The sequence below is a fragment of the Podarcis melisellensis genome, assembly GCF_964234715.1.
Source record: "Podarcis melisellensis genome assembly, chromosome: 3".
NCBI classification, from domain to species: Eukaryota; Metazoa; Chordata; class Lepidosauria; order Squamata; family Lacertidae; genus Podarcis; species Podarcis melisellensis.
The window spans coordinates 31600041-31618657 of NC_138530.1; the positions used below are offsets into that span (position 1 = coordinate 31600041).

The window sequence follows — 18617 nt, forward strand, 5'->3', positions numbered from 1 at the left end:
GCCTGGCTCTGCTGCTTTTTTCGGAGGGGGGACACACCCCAATGACTGAGCTGGGAGATCCTTTCCATGCCTTTAAAAGGGCCCCTGTACCTTCTGCACCTACATTTCATGCCCACCACTCCTCCTGACCAGAGAAGCAGGGGATGGATTTCCACACCTTTGAGAATGACCTCCACCTCTCTTCCCAGGAGACACCTGCTCCTCTTCCCCCTTCCTCCTCTCACCTTTGAGGCCAACAGCAGCTCCAGACTGGGCAGGGGGCAACTTAGGGAAAGCGCAGCCTGCTTAACGCCCCACTTTTCTCCTCTGCAGAGATCAGGACAATGCGCAACCGTCTTCGCTCATCGGACCGGAGGCCGAGGTTTGCGTTCTCAGACTTCCAGCTGGACGTACTGGAAACGACGTTCAAGGTGCGACCGAAGCCCAGTCACTATAAGAGGATGTTGCTGGCCTGCCTCACTGAGATCCCTGAGGATCGCATCCAGGTGAGTTGCGGGGGGAGAGGCGGTCCCGATTCTGCCAGGAAGAAAGGCGAGACGGGAGGACGTCGGGTAGGGATTGGGGGCAGAGGAGGAGAATCGACTGGGAGCTCCCTTCCAGGTCTGCCTCTTGCAGCCCCTGGAGCCTGCCTGGGCACCTTTCTTGGGACACCCGGCCCCTGTGCTTGATGGGCAAGGGAAACTTCTTTGAGCAAGGCAAGCAGGGCTGGAGAGCTTCCAGGGCGCCTCTCCTCTCCCCCAGCCTCACCTTCCCACTTCCCTCAAGGGCAAGGAGTGCAGCAAAAGCAGAGCATGCCAATGTTGCGCTTCTTGTGGGATAATATATACACAGAGCACTCAAGTCCAACATTTCCTGTTTGTTTCCTGATCCATCATGTGTTGCCTTTTGGTGATCATGCTCTTAGCCAGCAGCACATGGCTCATCCTTTACAGAGGATTGAAGCCACAAGGTAGAAAGTTTGAAGCTTCTTTTCTCTGCAAATGTAACTGCAACTACAAGATAAAGCCTGTTACAGATAGGTAGCCAACCTACAGGCTACTAATCAAAACAAGATCAACAATATTGTCAATCTCTCACAGCAAGCACTCAGCTCAGCTGAGGAATCAGTCCTTTCACGTGGACTGTCATTCTGCCCTGCCAAATCCCCACACATGATTCAGTTCTGCGGGGACTTGGAAGCATTTTTTCGCCATTTACGCCTGAAGGAGTATTTTCAACACACACAACAACAAGACAAAGCAGAACAAGCAACAACTTCACAACACAACACCTCTCAACCCACTGGAGAACAACAACCACCCTCCCAACAGAACACTGACCACCAACTACCACCGAAAAAGTGTTACACAAAAAGGGACTCCACATGGACCCCTCCTGATGGACGCAATACCACACTGGACTTGTACATTGACTGCTTCCGCCACAGAATCCAAACAGATGTGACCAGAAAACACCATCGCTTACAACAAAATCTAAACCATGCTGAAAGGAGAGCCATAGATAATCTCAGAAACAACCCAGACATTATAATTAAAGAAGCGGACAAAGGTGGAGCTGTCGTCATCATGACCAAAACTGACTACATTCAGGAGGCTCACAGACAACTTTCCAATACCGCCTTTTACATAAAATTGGACTCAGACCCCACACAAGAATACAAAAAAGAACTGAACAAGATTGTTAAGGAGCTACCCCCACACATCCAAGAACAGATCCTCACAAACACACCAACAGAACCTCGACCAGGAACTTTCTATCTTCTACCTAAAATACACAAACCAGGAAATCCAGGACGCCCCATCATTTCAGGTATTGGCACTATTACAGTGGGTGTCTCCGGTTATATGGACTCTGTTCTGAAACCATATGCCATCAGTGCTCCCAGCTATGTACGTGACACCACAGATTTTCTGAGGAAAATACAATCTTTAAATAATCTTCCTAACAATACTATACTAGCTACCATGGATGTGGAATATCTGTATACCAACATCCCACACAACGATGGTTTACAAGCTATAAGGAACACCATTTCAGATAAAACCACAGCGGACTTTGCCACCAAACTCTGCCAATTTGTCCTTACCCACAACAACTTCAAATTCGGTGATGACCTGTTCCTTCAGATCAGCGGCACAGCAATGGGCACCCGCATGGCCCCACAGTATGCCAACATCTTCATGGCAGATTTAGAACAACGTTTCCTAAACTCCTACCCACTCAAACCTCTCTTGTACCTGCGATACATTGACGATATCTTTATCATCTGGACACATGGTCAACAGACTCTGGACACCTTCCACCAGAAATTTAATTATTTTCACCCCACAATCAAACCTAACAATGAATCAATCTATGCAAGAAATACATTTTTTGGACACTACTATAAAAATACAGGATGGGCGCATAGACACCACCTTATACCGTAAACCAACTGACCGACAAACATATCTACATGCCTCTAGCTACCATCCCAAACATACCAAACAGTCCATTGTATATAGCCAGGCACTATGTTACAGCCGCATCTGTTCCAATTCTACAGACACAGACTCTCACCTAAGAGATCTACAACAAACCTTTTTAGAACTAAAATACCCAGCAGATGTAGTTAGACAACAGATCAACAGAGCCAGACTGATACCCAGAGAGAACTTGCTGCAAGACAGACCCAAAAAAGGGCCCCTGTACCTTCTGCACCCACATTTCATGCCCACCACTCCTCCTGACCAGAGAAGCAGGGGATGGATTTCCACACCTTTGAGAATGACCTCCACTTCTCTTCCCAGGAGACACCTGCTCCTCTTCCCCCTTCCTCCTCTCACCTTTGAGGCCAAGAGCAGCTCCAGACTGGGCAGGGGGCAACTTAGGGAAAGCGCAGCCTGCTTAACGCCCCGCTTTTCTCGTCTGCAGAGATCAGGACAACGCGCAACCGTCTTCGCTCATTGGACCGGAGGCCGAGGTTTGAGTTCTCAGACTTCCAGGTGGACGTACTGGAAACGACGTTCAAGGTGCGACCGAAGCCCGGTCACTATAAGAGGATGTTGCTGGCCTGCCTAACCGAGATCCCTGAGGATCGCATCCAGGTGAGTTGCAGGGGGAGAGGTGGTCCCGATTCTGCCAGGAAGAAAGGCGAGACGGGAAGACGTCGGGTAGGGATTGGGGGCACAGGAGGAAAATCGACTGGGAGCTCCCTTCCAGGTCTGCCTCTTGCAGCCCCTGGAGCCTGCCTGGGCGCCTTTCTTGGGACACTCGGCCCCTGTGCTTGATGGGCAAGGGAAACTGCCCTGGGGACCTTCCTTGAGCTAAGCAAGCAGGGCTGGAGAGCTTCCAGGGCGGCTGCTCCTCTCCCCCCGCCTCACCTTCCTACTCCCCTCAAGGGCAAGGAGTGCAGCGAAAGCAGAGCATGCCAACGTTGCGCTTCTTGTGGGATAGATATACACAGAGCACTCAAGTCCAACATTTCCTGTTTGTTTCCTGATCCATCACATGTTGCCTTTTGGTGACCATGCTCTTAGCCAGCAGCACATGGCTCATCCTTTACAGAGGATTGAAGCCACAAGGTAGAAAGTTTGAAGCTTCTTTTCTCTGCAAATGTAACTGCAACTACAAGATAAAACCTGACATTTGAACAATATCAACTGAAAGTAAGTAAACTTTGCCATTACCTTTTTAAAAAGACTGTCATGCCATAGTTTTTAAGAGGAAACTAATGGGGAAATTTACCAGGAACAATCCAATTTGGACAAGCCAGGCTGGATTGATCAACTTATATGATTCTAACGAATCCATCAACTTTCTTCCAGCAATATGCAAGGGAATGTGCTCTGCTACTAGCGTTTAGTGAGGAAGGATAATATTGAATCCATATATCTTCTCCCACTATCCACAACATTCCCACACATCTGGCCAGTCCTTATGGGAATCCAGAGTCCATTAACATGGGGCGGTGGGAGACTCAAGTCTGCCATCTCTGCTTTCTTGAGAACACCTGTGCTCATGCTCCTCCTCTCATTCCTAACAGCTCTGGTTCCGCAACCAGAATCATGAGAACTGCCCTCCAGAATATGTGTCTTCCAGAGCCGCCTTTACACCTGCCACTCAGGTTCAAAATGTCGGCCTACCATTGCCTCCCCTTCCTCCAAGCTGTGGCCTATCACTTCACCTGCCAAGACATATGCAGCCTCCAAGCTTCAGCCTGCCACCAACTCAACAGTTCATAGCAAGGAACCTGTCAGCTCCTCAAATATCAGATCAAAATAAATTTCATTATTTTTAGCTTTCCGGAGGACTAACATTTTTGTTGGGGGGGGTTAGCAATGTCAGAACTGGTCCATGCAATTGGGAAAAACCACCCTGGGAGAAGCAGATATGCACAGAGGTGGCAGAGGAAAGTGTGCAGGGCAGCATTTCTGTGCATGCTGCTCCAGAACGAGAAGGGGGAATTCCTTGAAGGGCCCACCTCTGAGGTTTTTTTCTTGCTTGCGTTTGCTTTTGGTTGGGGGGGGTGCTTTTCCACAGGTGAATTTCAGGGCAGATTTGGTTTTTGTTTTGCTTGGGGAACGGGGCACTTTGGGAGGGAACGAAGGGTAAAGGCCAAAAGGCCCAGGGATTTTAACTGCGTCACACTCAGGAGTGTAACTTGGGACTGATTGGGCTGGATCTCCCACCGCCTGTGAACATTGGTCACACTGGCTGCTTCTGGTGGGAGCCAGAGACCAAGAACAGGAGGGGTTTGGGGGCTCAAGTCCGCCAACCTGGTTTCATAAGAGCACTCCTGTGCTCACACTCCTCCTTACATCCCCAACAGCTCTGGTTCTGGACCTGCTGGGCAAAGGCACAAAGGGCGAATAATGAGAATTGTTCTCTGGAAGAGGTGTCCACCTCCAGATCCTTATTTACACCCACTGCTCTGCTTCCTATTTTAGCCAGCTACCAGCACACCTGGTAAATATTCAGTTGCCCACCTAGTTATCCAGTTCAACTGGTACTACCAACAGATACATTATTTTTTTCCTGCTAGGCTCCAGGGGTCTATTGAACTTCACTAGGCAACAGGAGCAAGAAATGGATTCACACATCTTTCCAGTTCCAGAAGAGACTCTCCACCTCTACATTGTTTCTCTTCCCTCCACTTCACAGGGTTCCTCTAGCTCTGCCAAGTATCTAGTCCTCAAGACAGGGGGCTGGTCAAGGGAGGGAGGAAAGCCAACACTTCTCTTCTGCAGCTCAAGGGATCCCACAACAAGGGATTCTGCACTGCTGTGGATCAGGGTCATCTGACCTAAGGAAGAGGACAGCCTTCAGCCCCTTCCAGTTGGATGTTTTAGAGATGACCTTCAATGATGTCCTCAGGTAACAGCACCACCAAAGCACACTGTCAGCCAGCCAGACCCCAAAATTTCTAGTCAATACATTACTCCTGTCTGCCATTCCTTTGACACCACTGAAGTTAGGAATGGCTGTGTCTATCTCTCCCATGCTGGAAGAGGATGTCCACCTCTGCTTAGAGGAGAGTCCAGCACCTCCTCCATCCACCTCACACAGTCCCCTCCAGTTCTGCTGGTCCTCAAGGCAGAGAGAGAGTAAGGCAACCTTGCTAACCCAGCTTGCCCCTGGCAACTCTGGGCAACCGAGAGCCACTATAGCCCATTGGACCAGAGTGACAGGAATCGGAAGTCCAGTGTCTACGTCCCACTTCAGCCGGATGTCCTGGAGGAAGTATTCAAAGATTTTGGCTGTCCAAGGGAGAGATGAGATCGGTGTCCCAGCCAGACCCATTAGGGCTTTTCAGAAGCAGAGTGCCTCCTATAATCACAGTGGTCCTGGAGAACCTCTTTCAAGGGAGGCTTGTGAGCTGGTGGAGATTCCAGAGGGTGCAGTTCTGGTGAATGGAGGTGCAATTCATTCTCCCGCTGCCTTGGGAGATGCACAAGACCTCAGTCTCCAGCCTTCTGGGCTTCAACTGAAGGAGTAGAGTTTGCAGAGCAGGAATGAAGCATCTGAAAAGAAATTGTTGCAAAATTCAATTGGTGCTCCTTTAAATGCACATTCCAGGAGAATATGAGGTTCCATGTTCACCTAAGAGAGAAGCACAAGAGGAAAACAAATTATTAGGGGGGGGGGGGAATGAGATATGGCTTCCAGTCACCTCAACATTGAAATGCAGATGCCCTAGAGATGACTAATTAAGCAGTATGCAAAATGTCCAAATAATACTATGTATTCATTATAGATGCCAAAGAAAATGGGAAGTAAAGATTTGTCCATGGTTTCATAGAAGTTAGAAAATGCTGTGAGATTCCCAATATACTTATTTCTCTGTGAACCTTCTATGTTGTACTAGACTAGCTCAAACTTACAAAAACATGTACTAAGTTGCTGCTGACTGGGAGATCAAACCACAGCCCTCTTTCATTCCTGGGACCCCTTCCTCCACCAACAGAACCTCAGTCCAGGGCTCATTATACTGTACCAATATAGGGTCTACATTTTGCCCCCAACCCACGCCTCTTTCCTCACAGGAGTGAAACCTGGAACACCAGACCCTCACCCTCCCTCCTGCTCTGTCACTCACTCACTGCCCTCGTTCACAGACCACGATACACACATCCCCCACTTCCCCTAAAACACCCCCACGCCCTTCTCACACACTTATAACCGTCTTAATGAACCAGAATACCCCCAACGGATTCCTCACAGCCTCAAACAGCTCCCCATTTCTCCCCTCCCCACTCCTCTCATCCCCTTGGCACCGCCACTGAGCCCATGGGGAAAAGTGGGAATTGAAAGAGTGACGGGCTGTACACTAGATGAAATAAACTCAGTGTAGAGCCATCGGTTTCCTTGTGTTTATTTCAACTCGTAGTAAAAAACAGTCAATCATCCAGTAGGAGTCCGCCGTGCCCCTCCCAAACCCCAGGCTATATATATATTTCATTGACACCATCAGTCACGCCTCATAAGCTGATTCAAACTTCCCTCCTGGAGCCGGATTGGACGGCTCCTAGGAGCCAATCAAGTTACTGCATTCTAGAATCCTACCTGCCTAGTGTTCTGGGATCCAAGCTCAAGACATAACACTAGAGCAGGAGAAGTCAATCACTCTCTTTTCATACCAACCCAACAAACAGCTAACTCCTGTCGACTCCAACTTTTGGTCGAAAGCCACAGTGTTCTTGGGGAAAACACGCAGGTTGCATTCCAATGGTAGACCCTTCGCAACTAGTAAAGCTAAACCATCCATCCCCATTCATTTCAATGCGTTTTCCCCAAGAAAGACAGACATTATCACATCACAGTTTGACTGGGCTGGAGATTAGAAGAATTAGAAGAAACAAAAAGCAGAACAATTCAGCAAACAGAATGTTAACGGCAACTATAGCATTTCCATTGCAGAGCACGGGGAGAAAAAACCAGCACTTACTGCGGATCCTCGCGATGTACCGTACTCAGCAACCTAGACGTCCCAGCAGCAGCCTCTTCGCAAACCGAGGACCGGTTGAGTCTGCAGCTTTCCTCCCTGGAGACTATAAAGGGCTGAACCGGATTGGCCCCAATTAGGTCCAGCTGAACCAGGTTAACCCAAATTGGATCCCGGTGTGTCTGGGAGAGGCTCCCTCCCGCCGCAGCCAGGAAGGGGACGCCGATAAAGTGGCAGGTGACCCTTGCGAGAGCTCCGAGTGCCAGGACTGGGGCGGGGGGCGCTTTAAGGGGATGTTGTGCATACAATCAATGAAAGAGGGCCTTGCAGTCTCTGCACCCAGGTGTGTCTTTTTGGCAGCCCAAAGGGGTTTATTGAAGGTGTGTCCCAGGGAAGCGCGCCTAGCATCCTGGTCTCCACAGGTGAGCTTCTCAAGCTACCTAAACAGAGAAGCACAGCCTGTTGAACTTCCGGGAATTAACTGCTGACTAATCAGGCTTAGGGTCGTAGTCGAAAGTGCATCCCCAAGGTTTCTCTATCTCACCCAGGCCATGCCTCTCTTCCCCATTACAATCTGCAAAATGGCACTGGACTACTTGGCAGGGTTGTTGTGAAGGCAGGAAGGTCCATAACTGCAACTTCTTCTACAGGCGTCTTCTATATACCTGTCCAGTTTGGGTCAATTATTTCTGTCATGGGAGCCAACTCCTAAGGGTCAAGAGGTTTTGGCTGCCCAGAAAGAAATATTTGAGGGGGCCGGTCCCACTAAAACTGATAGGCATTGCTATTCAAATAGTGTGTGTGCGCCATGTCCTGTCATAGATTATGCGGGGCGGGGTTTACCTGGGTCCCCAATATTTTATTCAGGTTGGCACCTCTGATTGCAGTGCTCTATTCAGACTAGTGGGGGAGCACCAGGGATGTCAAACTGAATAAAATATGGGGGTAGGTAAGCCCCGCCCCGCATAATCGATCACATGACACAGTACACGCACCCCATTTGAATGACAATGCCCATCAAACTTGGGGGGCAGCCCCCTCAAATATTTTATTGTGGAGACCTATAAGGTGGGCTTGGCTGAAAGAGCAGGAATGGGTCAAGACCAGGCTAAGAGGTTCATAATTCTATCCAGTTCCCCTTTATCAAACCACTAAGGCTGCAATATGATGCTTTTTTACCTAGGAGTCAGTCCCCCTGCGGGGTAGCGATTAGCGTGCTTGGACTAGGAAGTGGGTTCAGATCCACCCCCCCCCCAAAAGCCGTGAAGCCCTCTGGGTGAACCAGGGCCAGTCACTGCGTCTCAGCCTAATCTAACTTGCAAGGTTGTTGCATGGATAAAATAGGAGGGCATGTATATACAGCACCTTGAGCTCCCGGGAGGAAAATGAAATAAACTCAGGAGGACATTCTGAGGGTGACAGCATTGTGCTAGGAAAGATGGCTGCTGCCCGTTTATTTACCAAAAACATTTCTATATTGGAAACGCTTTTGTAGCATTTTCCCAGGAGGGTCGGGAGCGATAGAGAGAAATTGGGGTGTGGGGGTGTGTGGGGTGTGTCCTTCGCCCTTCCCTTAAGCAGGGGGTCTCAACGACCCTGTAAGTTCGGGTTGGCTGAAAGAGCAGGAATGGTCCCAGATCAGCCAGTGAAGTTGATGGTTCTTCCCAGTTCCATGTTTTCAGACCACTAAGACGCATTCCTAGCAGGACCCTCTGAGCGCCACTGCACTGTGCTGGAAAAGGTGGCTGCCGCAGGTTCAGTGTCAGTAAGAAGTGTGCAGAATGTTCTTCTTTTATCAAGGAATTACCGAAGGAAATGAGACAGGCGCCTGGGTCCTGCCTTGATGTTTCAGGAATCGTTCCCTGCGATGTGGCCCAGTCATTTATGGAATATTAAAGGCATAGCCAGAGAAAAGGTTTTGCTGTCCTGGGAATTTGCTCAGACAATGTTATCATATTTAGAGCTTATGTTTTTAACTTGTACGCCCTTTTGATGGCTTCACACTACAAAACAGTGTCACTACCAATTCTCAATCTCTTTTTTTAAAAATAAATATTTATTAGAGTTTTTAGAAAAAAGAATACAGTGATAGTAAACATTATTGCTTTGTTTTAACAAAATTTCATAATATCCTTGAACTTCCTCACGTCTCCCGCTCCCACTTACATCATTAATAAGTTTTTGTCAAGCAAATTATCATTCTCTCTAAAATGCCAGCATTTATGGAATATTAAGGGCATAGCCAAATAAAAGGTTTTATTGTTTTTAGAGCTTATGTTTTTTATGTTCCTTTCTCTTTTTATCTTGTACGCGGCTGAGATGGCTTGACGCTAGGAAGCAGCTAATAAATTTGTTAAGTAATAATAATTTAGAATAGTAACCGCCTCTCTGTTTCTTTAAACCGGATCACTCTAGAAGTTGCACCCCAATTCTGGATCTCGCTATGCTTGAAATCCATTTTGTCCCAAATGCCAGACATTTCAGGTTCACACTGCTGTCCTTCTGACATTTTCTTCCCTTGGGGACCCAAGTTCCCCCACCTGAAAGGAAAGCCTCCTGCCTTCGGAAAGGGCACCGCAAAAGGCTTCCTTCATCCCCATTTAAAGCGTCCCCTTTTAACCTCAGGGAAAACGACCCCCAGGAACCAGGAGACAAGCACACGAGTCAAGGTTGCAGCGCCACCCAAGGCGCGCTTACCTGAGAGTAAGTCTCATGGAACTCAAGCGGACTTACTTCGGAGTAACTATGCTGAGGTTTGCGCCGTCCCTTCGTAGGAAGGGTGGAAGGTTACTCAATGCCGCTGCCAGACTATTTTACGCCCTAGGCAAAGTTAACTATGGTACTTGCACCCTGCCCTACCCCCCCCAAAAAAAATAGAAATTCAATTCTCAGAAACAGTGGTCTTGCAGAAAAAATGTAAAGCACAAAAGTTGAAACTGCTAAATGTATTTTAAATTGCAATAATGAATAATACGACAATCTTTGATCATGATTATATTTGATTTCTCAAATATAAAAGAACATGTATTAGCGCACGAATAATTTCAAATAATCGAGTGAGTTGTGATGTTAAAAATTAAGTCTCTTAAACCTTTCACTACCAAGCAAAATCTCTTTGCGTGTTTTCTTTTCCTTTGCAAATGTGGTCAAGGATTCCTTCAAGACAACCGACCACACCCCAAGCCACCCCCAACCTCTCTCACCGCCAAGGCAGTGGAACAAGCAAATAGTAAGAGAACCCATACAAGTTTCGCTGACACAAACCCCCCCCCACACACAGTAAGCAGAAGAATAGAAGCATAGCCCCCCTGCCCCTCTTTTTTATTCTCTACTTAACATAACACTGTATGCAACAGTAATGTCTCACAAGAAATGAAACTGATATGTAGAAAACACAACTTGAAAAAGAGACCACGCACTATTTTTGCAAACATTTTTAAAAATTTTAATTAAAAAAATCCTTCAAGTTCATGTGCTCAGGCATTTTCCATTAATAGAGTTGCCCAGCCAATCAGCCTCTTTTGTAACATTGCTGAGCGTGTGTAAGTTTTTACAAGTTTGAGCTTTGAGTAACTGCGCTCACCACTTGCCAGATGAAAGTGTAAGAAGTACTCCTTGTAGCAGCATAGACTTTCGAAGCCTTCGAGCTATTTATATAAAATAAAAGTAAATTATTGTCAGAAATTTATAAGATCTAAGAAAAGCCAATCTATATAAAACTGTGCTCCTCAAAGGTTTGTGTTCTCCTTTGAGGGCTCTCGCCCTAGGCGGCTCCCTCTCCGCCATGAATATGAACTTGGTTGGGCGAGTCTATCCGGAGAGATTTCAGCCAGCTCTACATCAAAGCGGTCAATGAATATTTGGAGCACGTGAGAAGGGGGTTTACTCCTGTTATCTCTTCATTGAGGAAGACTGCACTAATCCAATCAGAATGGCCGGCAACCCGTTGCCAAGCCTCAGTAGCTGATGGCTCATTAGTACTTGAAAAACTCCTCATTGCAACACATATCATCTTCCAAATTTGCATGGCTATGGAACTGATGGCGATGGTCTTATCTAGATCCGTGATGGGATAAGGGATGCCAAATGCAATAGATAAGGGCAAATTATTTTTCTGGGCTAGGTAGAGAACTTCTAAGAGTAACGTGATTCTTCAAAACCATCTTGAACACGCTCGCCTTGCAGTTTCAGCGGGGTCTACTAGGGATATTCTTCCAGTTAACTCTGGTTTTAAAACGGCAGTTTGCATTGCAAATGGCTGCAAACATCCGAACAATATCCACACCCAAACACCCCACAAATGGGAGTTCTCTCCTGGATAACAGGCAGAAATTCAAAAGGGCAGTTCTCTCTCCTACTCCATTCCACTCTTGGTTTTTTAAAGTTAATATTTATTAACCAAAAAATTAAAACAAAAACCCCCAATGCATCCAATATCGAGGGGAGCTGGGGGAAGAACACACGCTATAGTTCCTGTATACCGGAGGCCGATTAGGATATAGAATAGATTATAGACCCCATGTAAATCTGTTTGCGGTAAAAGATGAGACGCTTAAGTTTGTGCAGTAAACGTTTGCTCCAGCATACTGTACTAAGGAAACAACCCAATTTATATCCCTTTAATAAGCGACTGTTTTGTTTTAAATTACCAACAACAGAAAGTATATATTTAGGTTATAATGTTCTGTAAGATAAGTTAGGGTTGCCATATTTCAAAAGGTTGCTGAGCTGCTGCCGCTTCTTCTTTTTTTAAGAAACCCTTTTAGAATAGTGATTTTAAGCTTTTTGAGTTATTTCCGCTGCTTTTTCCATCGCGTTGCCCTACAGCCGATTCGGCAATATTCCCCACCCACGACGCCATTTTTACACCTGAAAACCAGGACCGAACAAGACAAAGCTTTATTACAACTGATAACTAACGAAACTACCATTCACATTTTTAAAAACCTGCAAGAAATGTGTTATTGGTTTATGAACTTCCCTGGGTGGAAACAAAATAAAAAATAAATAAATTCCTTCCAGCAGCACCTTAGAGACCAACCAAGATTGTTATTGGTATGATCTTTCGTGTGTATGCACACTTCTTCAGACACGAAAGCTCATACCAATAACAAACTTAGTTGGTCTCTAAGGTGCTACTGGAAGGAATTTTATTTTTATTTTTATTTTGTTTCGGCTACAGCAGACCAACAGGGCTACCTACCTGTAACTAGTTCCCTGGGTGGGTTAGAAGACTTTCCCCAAACAACATTATGTGGTTTGTGCCATCCTTGAACTTTCACTGGCCTTCTCAATAAACACACCTCAATATGCATTTCGAGGGCATTTTATGTCCAATGTGGGTTTTTTGTTTCCAAGAGGAAAATGGCAAATTGTACTGTAGCTTGTTGAAATTTGGGAATACAGTATAGACGGACTTCTGTAGCAATGCCTTAGAAGAATTACCCTGAAGGTCCACTTATATGTACCGCACAATGTTGTTGTGAGGATAAAACGGCAGAAAGAAGAACCATTTTTAGTTCATTTTGGTGGGGTGGGGGAGTGGGAATATAATGCAAATGTGGGAGTACTGGCAGAATGTTTGCTTCAAAAGTCATTCTCGCCCTGCCCTGCCTTATTTTACCCTCAGTTGCTGCCTTGGTCTTTACTGGAGCAGGAAAACTTTCAAAACTTTTGAGCTGCTACTGCTGCTCAAACCTTCACCAAAGCAATTAAACTGTGTGTGAATAAAGTGCAACAGTAGTTGACCCAACCTGGACAGGTATAAAAAACACCTTCCTGGCCCCACAACAAAGACCCATCGAGGCCAACAACATCCTCTTCTCACTGGGGCCACTCAGGGGCCCATAGAGAGCTAGAAACTACGTGCTCTCCACACCGGCGACTCCCAGCAAACTGAGAGTCTTTTACACAGAATGTAACACCCCCCCCCATTTAAACCTTAGCTCAACCTTTCCCCCCTTCCAATCCCTAGGGAGGAGGGGGCGAAGCTGGAGCCCTGAAGATGTGTGGGACTCCATTGCCTCTGACCACTGGTCATGCTGGCTGGTCCCGATGGGAATTCTAGTCCACCCACACCTGGAGAGCCCCCCCCCCTGCATCCCTGCCACGGGCTGCCCCGCCACCCCCTAGAAAGAGTGATCCGGGCTCCTGGGGTTGTTCTCTGCTGCCTAACCCCCCCCCCATCTTCCAGGTCGGGACTCCGGGGGTGCATCAAGTGAAAGGCCAAAGTCCGGATCCCCCCTTTTTTTGGGGGGGGGGATAAACAACTCCCCATTCAACAGTTTCTGCTCGGTTTCATGAACCTCGCTTAGCATTCCGTTGCAATCCAGATGGCGCTTTTGTCAGCACAATCGCTAGGCAGCACCTTGTTTGCAGCTACATGAGTCTGTCCAAACTGCGGGAGGCAGTGCAAGACAGGAGTGCCTGCGCGCTCTGGTCCAGGGGGTCACCAAGAGTCAGACACGACTAAACAAGAACAGGAGCCTAGCTTTTGTGTCTGTGCGATACATAGGGATGTGTGTGCATTGTCCTTGCTATTTATTACATTTCTCGATTGCTATATTTGATGCTGCTCAGGCCAGCTCGACCAACAGCGATTCCAAAATATACACAAGATACACTCACAAATAAGGAGGGAAACTTGGGGGGGGGAGGAGATCTCCCCGAGGTCCTTAGGGGGGCGGGGCTCTCCTTCCCCTCCAGGGGGCACCGTGGCTCCGCCCCTCTCCCCAGGGAGGAGGTCCAATGGCTGAGCTGGGAGATCCCGCCGACGCCCTTTTGGCCGCCTAGAAGAGGACCGCCCGCAAGTCCTGCGCCCCGTTTCACCCGCCCCACCCGAGGAGAGCAGCAGGAGATGGCTTTCCGCGCCTTTCAGAACCACCTTCCCACCGCTTCGCCGCAGCCCCCTGCTCCTCTTCCCTCCTCTTCCTCCGGCTCCAGTCAGTATCTCACCTTCGAGGCCAAGAGCGGCGTCAGATGGGGGCGGGCAGGGGGCGGCTTAGGGAAAGCGCAGCCCGCTTAACGCCCCGCTTTTCTCCTCCGCAGAGATCAGGACGGGGCGCCGCGGTCTTCGCTCATCGGACCGGAGGCCGAGGTTTGAGTTCTCGGACTTCCAGCTGGACGTGCTGGAAACGACGTTCAAGGAGCGACCAAAGCCTGGACACTACAGGAGGATGTTGCTGTCCTGCCTGACTGAGATCCCCGAGGATCGCATCCGGGTGGGTTGCGGGGGAGAGGGGGTCCGGGAGGGAGGACCCGATTCTGCCGGGAAGAAAGGCGAGAGGGGACGACGTGGGGTAGGGATCGGGGGCACAGGAGGAGAACCGATCGGGAGCTCCCTTCCAGCTCTGCCTCTTGCAGCCCCTGGAGCCTGGGCGCCTCTCTTGGGACGCCCGTCCCCTGTGCTCGACGGGCAAGGGACACTCCCCGGGGACCTCCTTGGCCAGGGCGAGCAGGGCTGGAGAGCTTCCAGGGGGCGCTGCTTCTCCCTCCCAGGGCGGCTGCTCCTCTCCTCCGGCCTCGCCTTCTCACTTCCCTCGTGGCGCTCGCTCTCCTTCCTGGTGTCGCCGACGGGGCCTTCTGGGAGCCCCGTGCGTCCTTCCCGCTCCCTCCCGGCTGGGTCTCGGGGGTCGCGTCCTCCTTCTGGGGAATGAATGAGGGGCCCCTCGGCATTTTGTTCGAGGGCAGGGAAACCGCCCAGGAGAAACTAATATGGTGGGAGGGAGGCCTCTTCCTCTCCTCTAAGGACGTGGAGATGGCGCAGGGCCCTTTTCTGTGAGGCCCGAGGAGACCACCTTCGAGGTCTTTAACTCGCTTGGGTGGGGGACTGATGAATTTCAATTCAGGTTTTTCCCCCGTTGCATGGGGAATTGGGCCAGTTTAGGAGGGAACATAGGGGAAAGGATAAAAGGCCCAGGGATATTATTGTGATTGAATTCAGTGTGTGGGACTTGAGTCTGGATCTCCCGTGATCTGGCCCATTCTGGTGGGAATCCTGAGTCCAATAACATGAAGAGATGGGGGCGGGGGTTTCTTGAGAACACCTGTGCTCATGCTCCTCCTCTTTCCCCTCACAGCTCTGGTTCCAGAACCGGCGGGCAAAGGCGCGGAGGGCAAATTGTGAAAATTGTCCTCCCGAAGATGTGTCCTCCAGGGCCGGCTTTACACCTGCTGCTCAGGTTCCAAATGTCGGCCTGCCAGTGCCTTCCATTCCTCAAAGCTGCAGCCTGCCACTTCACCAGGTCCAGCCTCCAAGCTTTGGCCTGCAGCCTCCGCACCAGGTCCAGCCTCCAAGCTTTGGCCTGCAGCCTCTGCATCAGGTCCAGCCTCCAAGCTTTGGCCTGCAGCCTCTGCATCAGGTCCAGCCTCCAAGCTTTGGCCTGCAGCCTCCGCACCAGCTCCAGCCTCCAAGCTTTGGCCTGCAGCCTCCGCACCAGCTCCAGCCTCCAAGCTTTGGCCTGCAGCCTCCGCACCAGCTCCAGCCTCCAAGCTTTGGCCTGCAGCCTCCACACCAGGTCCAGCCTCCAAGCTTTGGCCTGCAGCCTCCACACCAGGTCCAGCCTCCAAGCTTTGGCCTGCAGCCTCCACACCAGGTCCAGCCTCCAAGCTTTGGCCTGCAGCCTCCACACCAGGTCCAGCTTCCAAGCTTTGGCCTGCAGCCTCCGCACCAGGTCCAGCCTCCAAGCTTTGGCCTGCAGCCTCCGCACCAGCTCCAGCCTCCAAGCTTTGGCCTGCAGCCTCCACACCAGGTCCAGCCTCCAAGCTTTGGCCTGCAGCCACTTCACCAGGTCCAAGCATGGAATCAGCACCCCCAAATGCTGGATCAAAATAAATTTTGTCATTTTTAGCCTAGCAGAAGACTCTGTAATGTTTTTGTTGCGTGAGAGGGGAACAATGTCAGAAGTGGTCACTTTAAACCATCTCCACTTTAAACCATGCAGGTGTGGGAATGTTGCGGATAGGAGAGGATGCATTGATTAAATATTATCCTTCCTCTCGCATGCTAGGGAATTGTATGGCAGAGCTCATTCCTCTTTACACAACAGGGGGCTAGTTGCAGATTCATTTGAATCTCTTTAGTCAAACAATCCAATCCGGGCATGCTTTAGCTGTAGTGCAGCTTCCATCTTTGTATGGGTGGGACCGTGTGCTTCTGGCTGAGAGCCAGCAGACTGCATCAGAAGCGCTGGCATAAATGGAAGAGAAAGATGGTTGTGTGACTGGCCCCTTTGTAGGGTCTGCAAGGTCACATGCGGGGGGGGGGGGGAGATCCTCCAGACCTGGTGGAACAGGAAACTCTACCTTGGCTGGAGGAACATCCCCTGTCTGTGTCCACTCTAGGGAAACAGAGTCATGAGGAGGAAGCACCTCATCTTGCAAACAAGGAGGGCAGGTGGAATTTTTAAGAGGAGGCTCAATCATCATCCCAGGGCCTGGGTGTGGGGTCTAAGACACCTTGTTTTTATTTTGGCAACTACATTGTTTTCCTGACCTTCCTTTCAGGGGATCAAAGCGGCATACAGGTGTATAAAATAGAATCCCTGGTGGGGAAAGAGATGGGAATTTATGGCAGAAATAATAGCCTGTGTGTTAAGTCAGGCAGGAAGAGCAAGAGGTTTCTCCCCCCCCCCCCAAGCTTCTCCTGAACCCACCCCCAAACCACAGTTTGTCATAGAACACAGGAGGAGTATATACAGGGGCTTAATGGAGAGGGGGAAAGGGAGAGTTGAAAAAGGTGCAAAAGCTAGACCAGGGGTGGTGGTGAATGACTCCATATGTGGAATTAATTCTATAAAATGTTGGCAATATCAGAAGAACAGGCTACATACATAACCCAGCCTCATTCTCTGCTGCAAGCAAGGAAAAGTAAGATTTTAAAGCAACATTTCAGAATCTTTGTTATTGGCTCATTGAGTTGCCTTAGGCCAGGCATGGCCAAACTTGGCCCTCCAGCTGTTTTGGGACTACAGTTCCCATCATCCCTGACCACTGCTCCCATTAGCTAGGGATGAGGGGAGTTGTAGTCCCAAAACAGCTGGAGGGCCAAGTTTGGCCATGATATTATTTGCCTTAGGCTATTATTCCTGCCTGACTTAACACACGGGAGAAGTGCTGGCTGTCCAGCGAAAGGTGGTGGCGGCTGCTGCCCTGTGCAGGAACTTGGCCTCCACTCAGCTCCTTCCCACAATGAAGGCATTGGGCAAAGGTTGGGTCTAATATCACCTCAAAGTGCCCACAGACTTCCAGTTCCTCACTGCTGCAGTGGCGGCGGCGGCAGCAGCAGGGAGAGAGGTGGCGCAGATAACCTGTAGCCATTGTATCCCCTGTTGCTGTTTGTACCAATGAATGTGCATCCTTATCTTGCTAAGAAGCCATGCCTGATGCACCACCCAGTGGATCCCTAGGTCCTATTGGACAGGTGAGAGAAGAGCAGTCCAGTCATAGTCGGGTCCAGATAAATAGCCCTGAGAAGGGAACGCACTGGCTGCCGCCTTGCCCTTTGCTGAAACTGTTATTCCATAGCTCTCAATGACCATGACAAAGAAACTAAGAAATAAAAATGATCAGGCAGTAAACATTAAAGCAAGCCCATTTTATTGACATAAAAATTACCAGCAGAATTTGCACTTTATTAAATTTCTATGCCACCCTTTATTCAAGGATCACAAAGTGGTTTAGAATACAAAAATGTATAAAATCGTAAGAAGCTGGCGTATATTGTTTGTTACTATGCTATGCATTTTTTGTATTTTCTTTTTTTGTAAACTGCCCTGTGAGCCCTAGTCAAAGAGCAGTACAGTACAGAAGTTTAATAATAATCTTGGCAGACCATGAAAGCCCCCACCCCCAGCTTCTCTGCCCAGTTCCTTCCCTGCCACCAGGCAAGAGGAGTGAGAAATGAATTCACACATCTCGGTTCCAGAAGAGTCTTCACCTCTGTTGTTTCTCTTCCCTCCACCTCAGAGTTCCTCCAGTGCTATTCAGCATCTAGTCCTCAAGACAGAGTGCTGGCCCTCTCCATGTCAAGGGAGGAAAGTGAACTCTGACAACCCACTTCTCTTCCACAGCTCGGGGAATCCCACAACAAGGGATTCTGCAAGTCCCCAAACCTGATCACTACCGGAGCACACTGCTGGTTGGCCTCACTAGCAGAATTGCTTCCAGGTGCAGAGAGGAGGAAGGGTGAGAAGGG

The 18617-nt window shown here is 49.1% G+C and overlaps 1 protein-coding gene across 3 annotated transcripts; it reads left to right on the top strand.

Moving 5' to 3' along the window:
• Positions 1 to 291: 291 nt before the first annotated feature.
• On the top strand, positions 292 to 16290 carry MIXL1 (Mix paired-like homeobox). Of its 3 annotated transcripts, none has more exons than XM_081905310.1 (3): positions 14156 to 14368; positions 14478 to 14643; positions 15502 to 16290. In XM_081905310.1, exons 1-3 carry the CDS (start codon positions 14280 to 14282, stop codon positions 16270 to 16272), a joined length of 1026 nt encoding a protein of 341 aa, XP_081761436.1. In that variant the 5' UTR covers positions 14156 to 14279; the 3' UTR covers positions 16273 to 16290. The 3 variants fall into 3 exon arrangements, with proteins under 3 accessions (XP_081761437.1, XP_081761436.1, XP_081761435.1); XM_081905309.1 differs by having other exon boundaries at positions 14156 to 14364; positions 14471 to 14643; XM_081905311.1 differs by lacking the exons at positions 14156 to 14368; positions 14478 to 14643 and adding an exon at positions 292 to 485.
• Positions 16291 to 18617: the final 2327 nt, after the last annotated feature.

Bases quoted from the DNA above. Each gene is read 5' to 3' on its own strand.
- MIXL1 (XM_081905309.1), top strand. From the start codon at position 14,280: ATGGCTTTCCGCGCCTTTCAGAACCACCTTCCCACCGCTTCGCCGCAG. The intron at 14,365-14,470 runs GTCAGTATCTCA...TCTCCTCCGCAG, and splicing joins CTCCTCTTCCTCCGGCTCCA to AGATCAGGACGGGGCGCCGC. The intron at 14,644-15,501 runs GTGGGTTGCGGG...TTCCCCTCACAG, and splicing joins TCCCCGAGGATCGCATCCGG to CTCTGGTTCCAGAACCGGCG.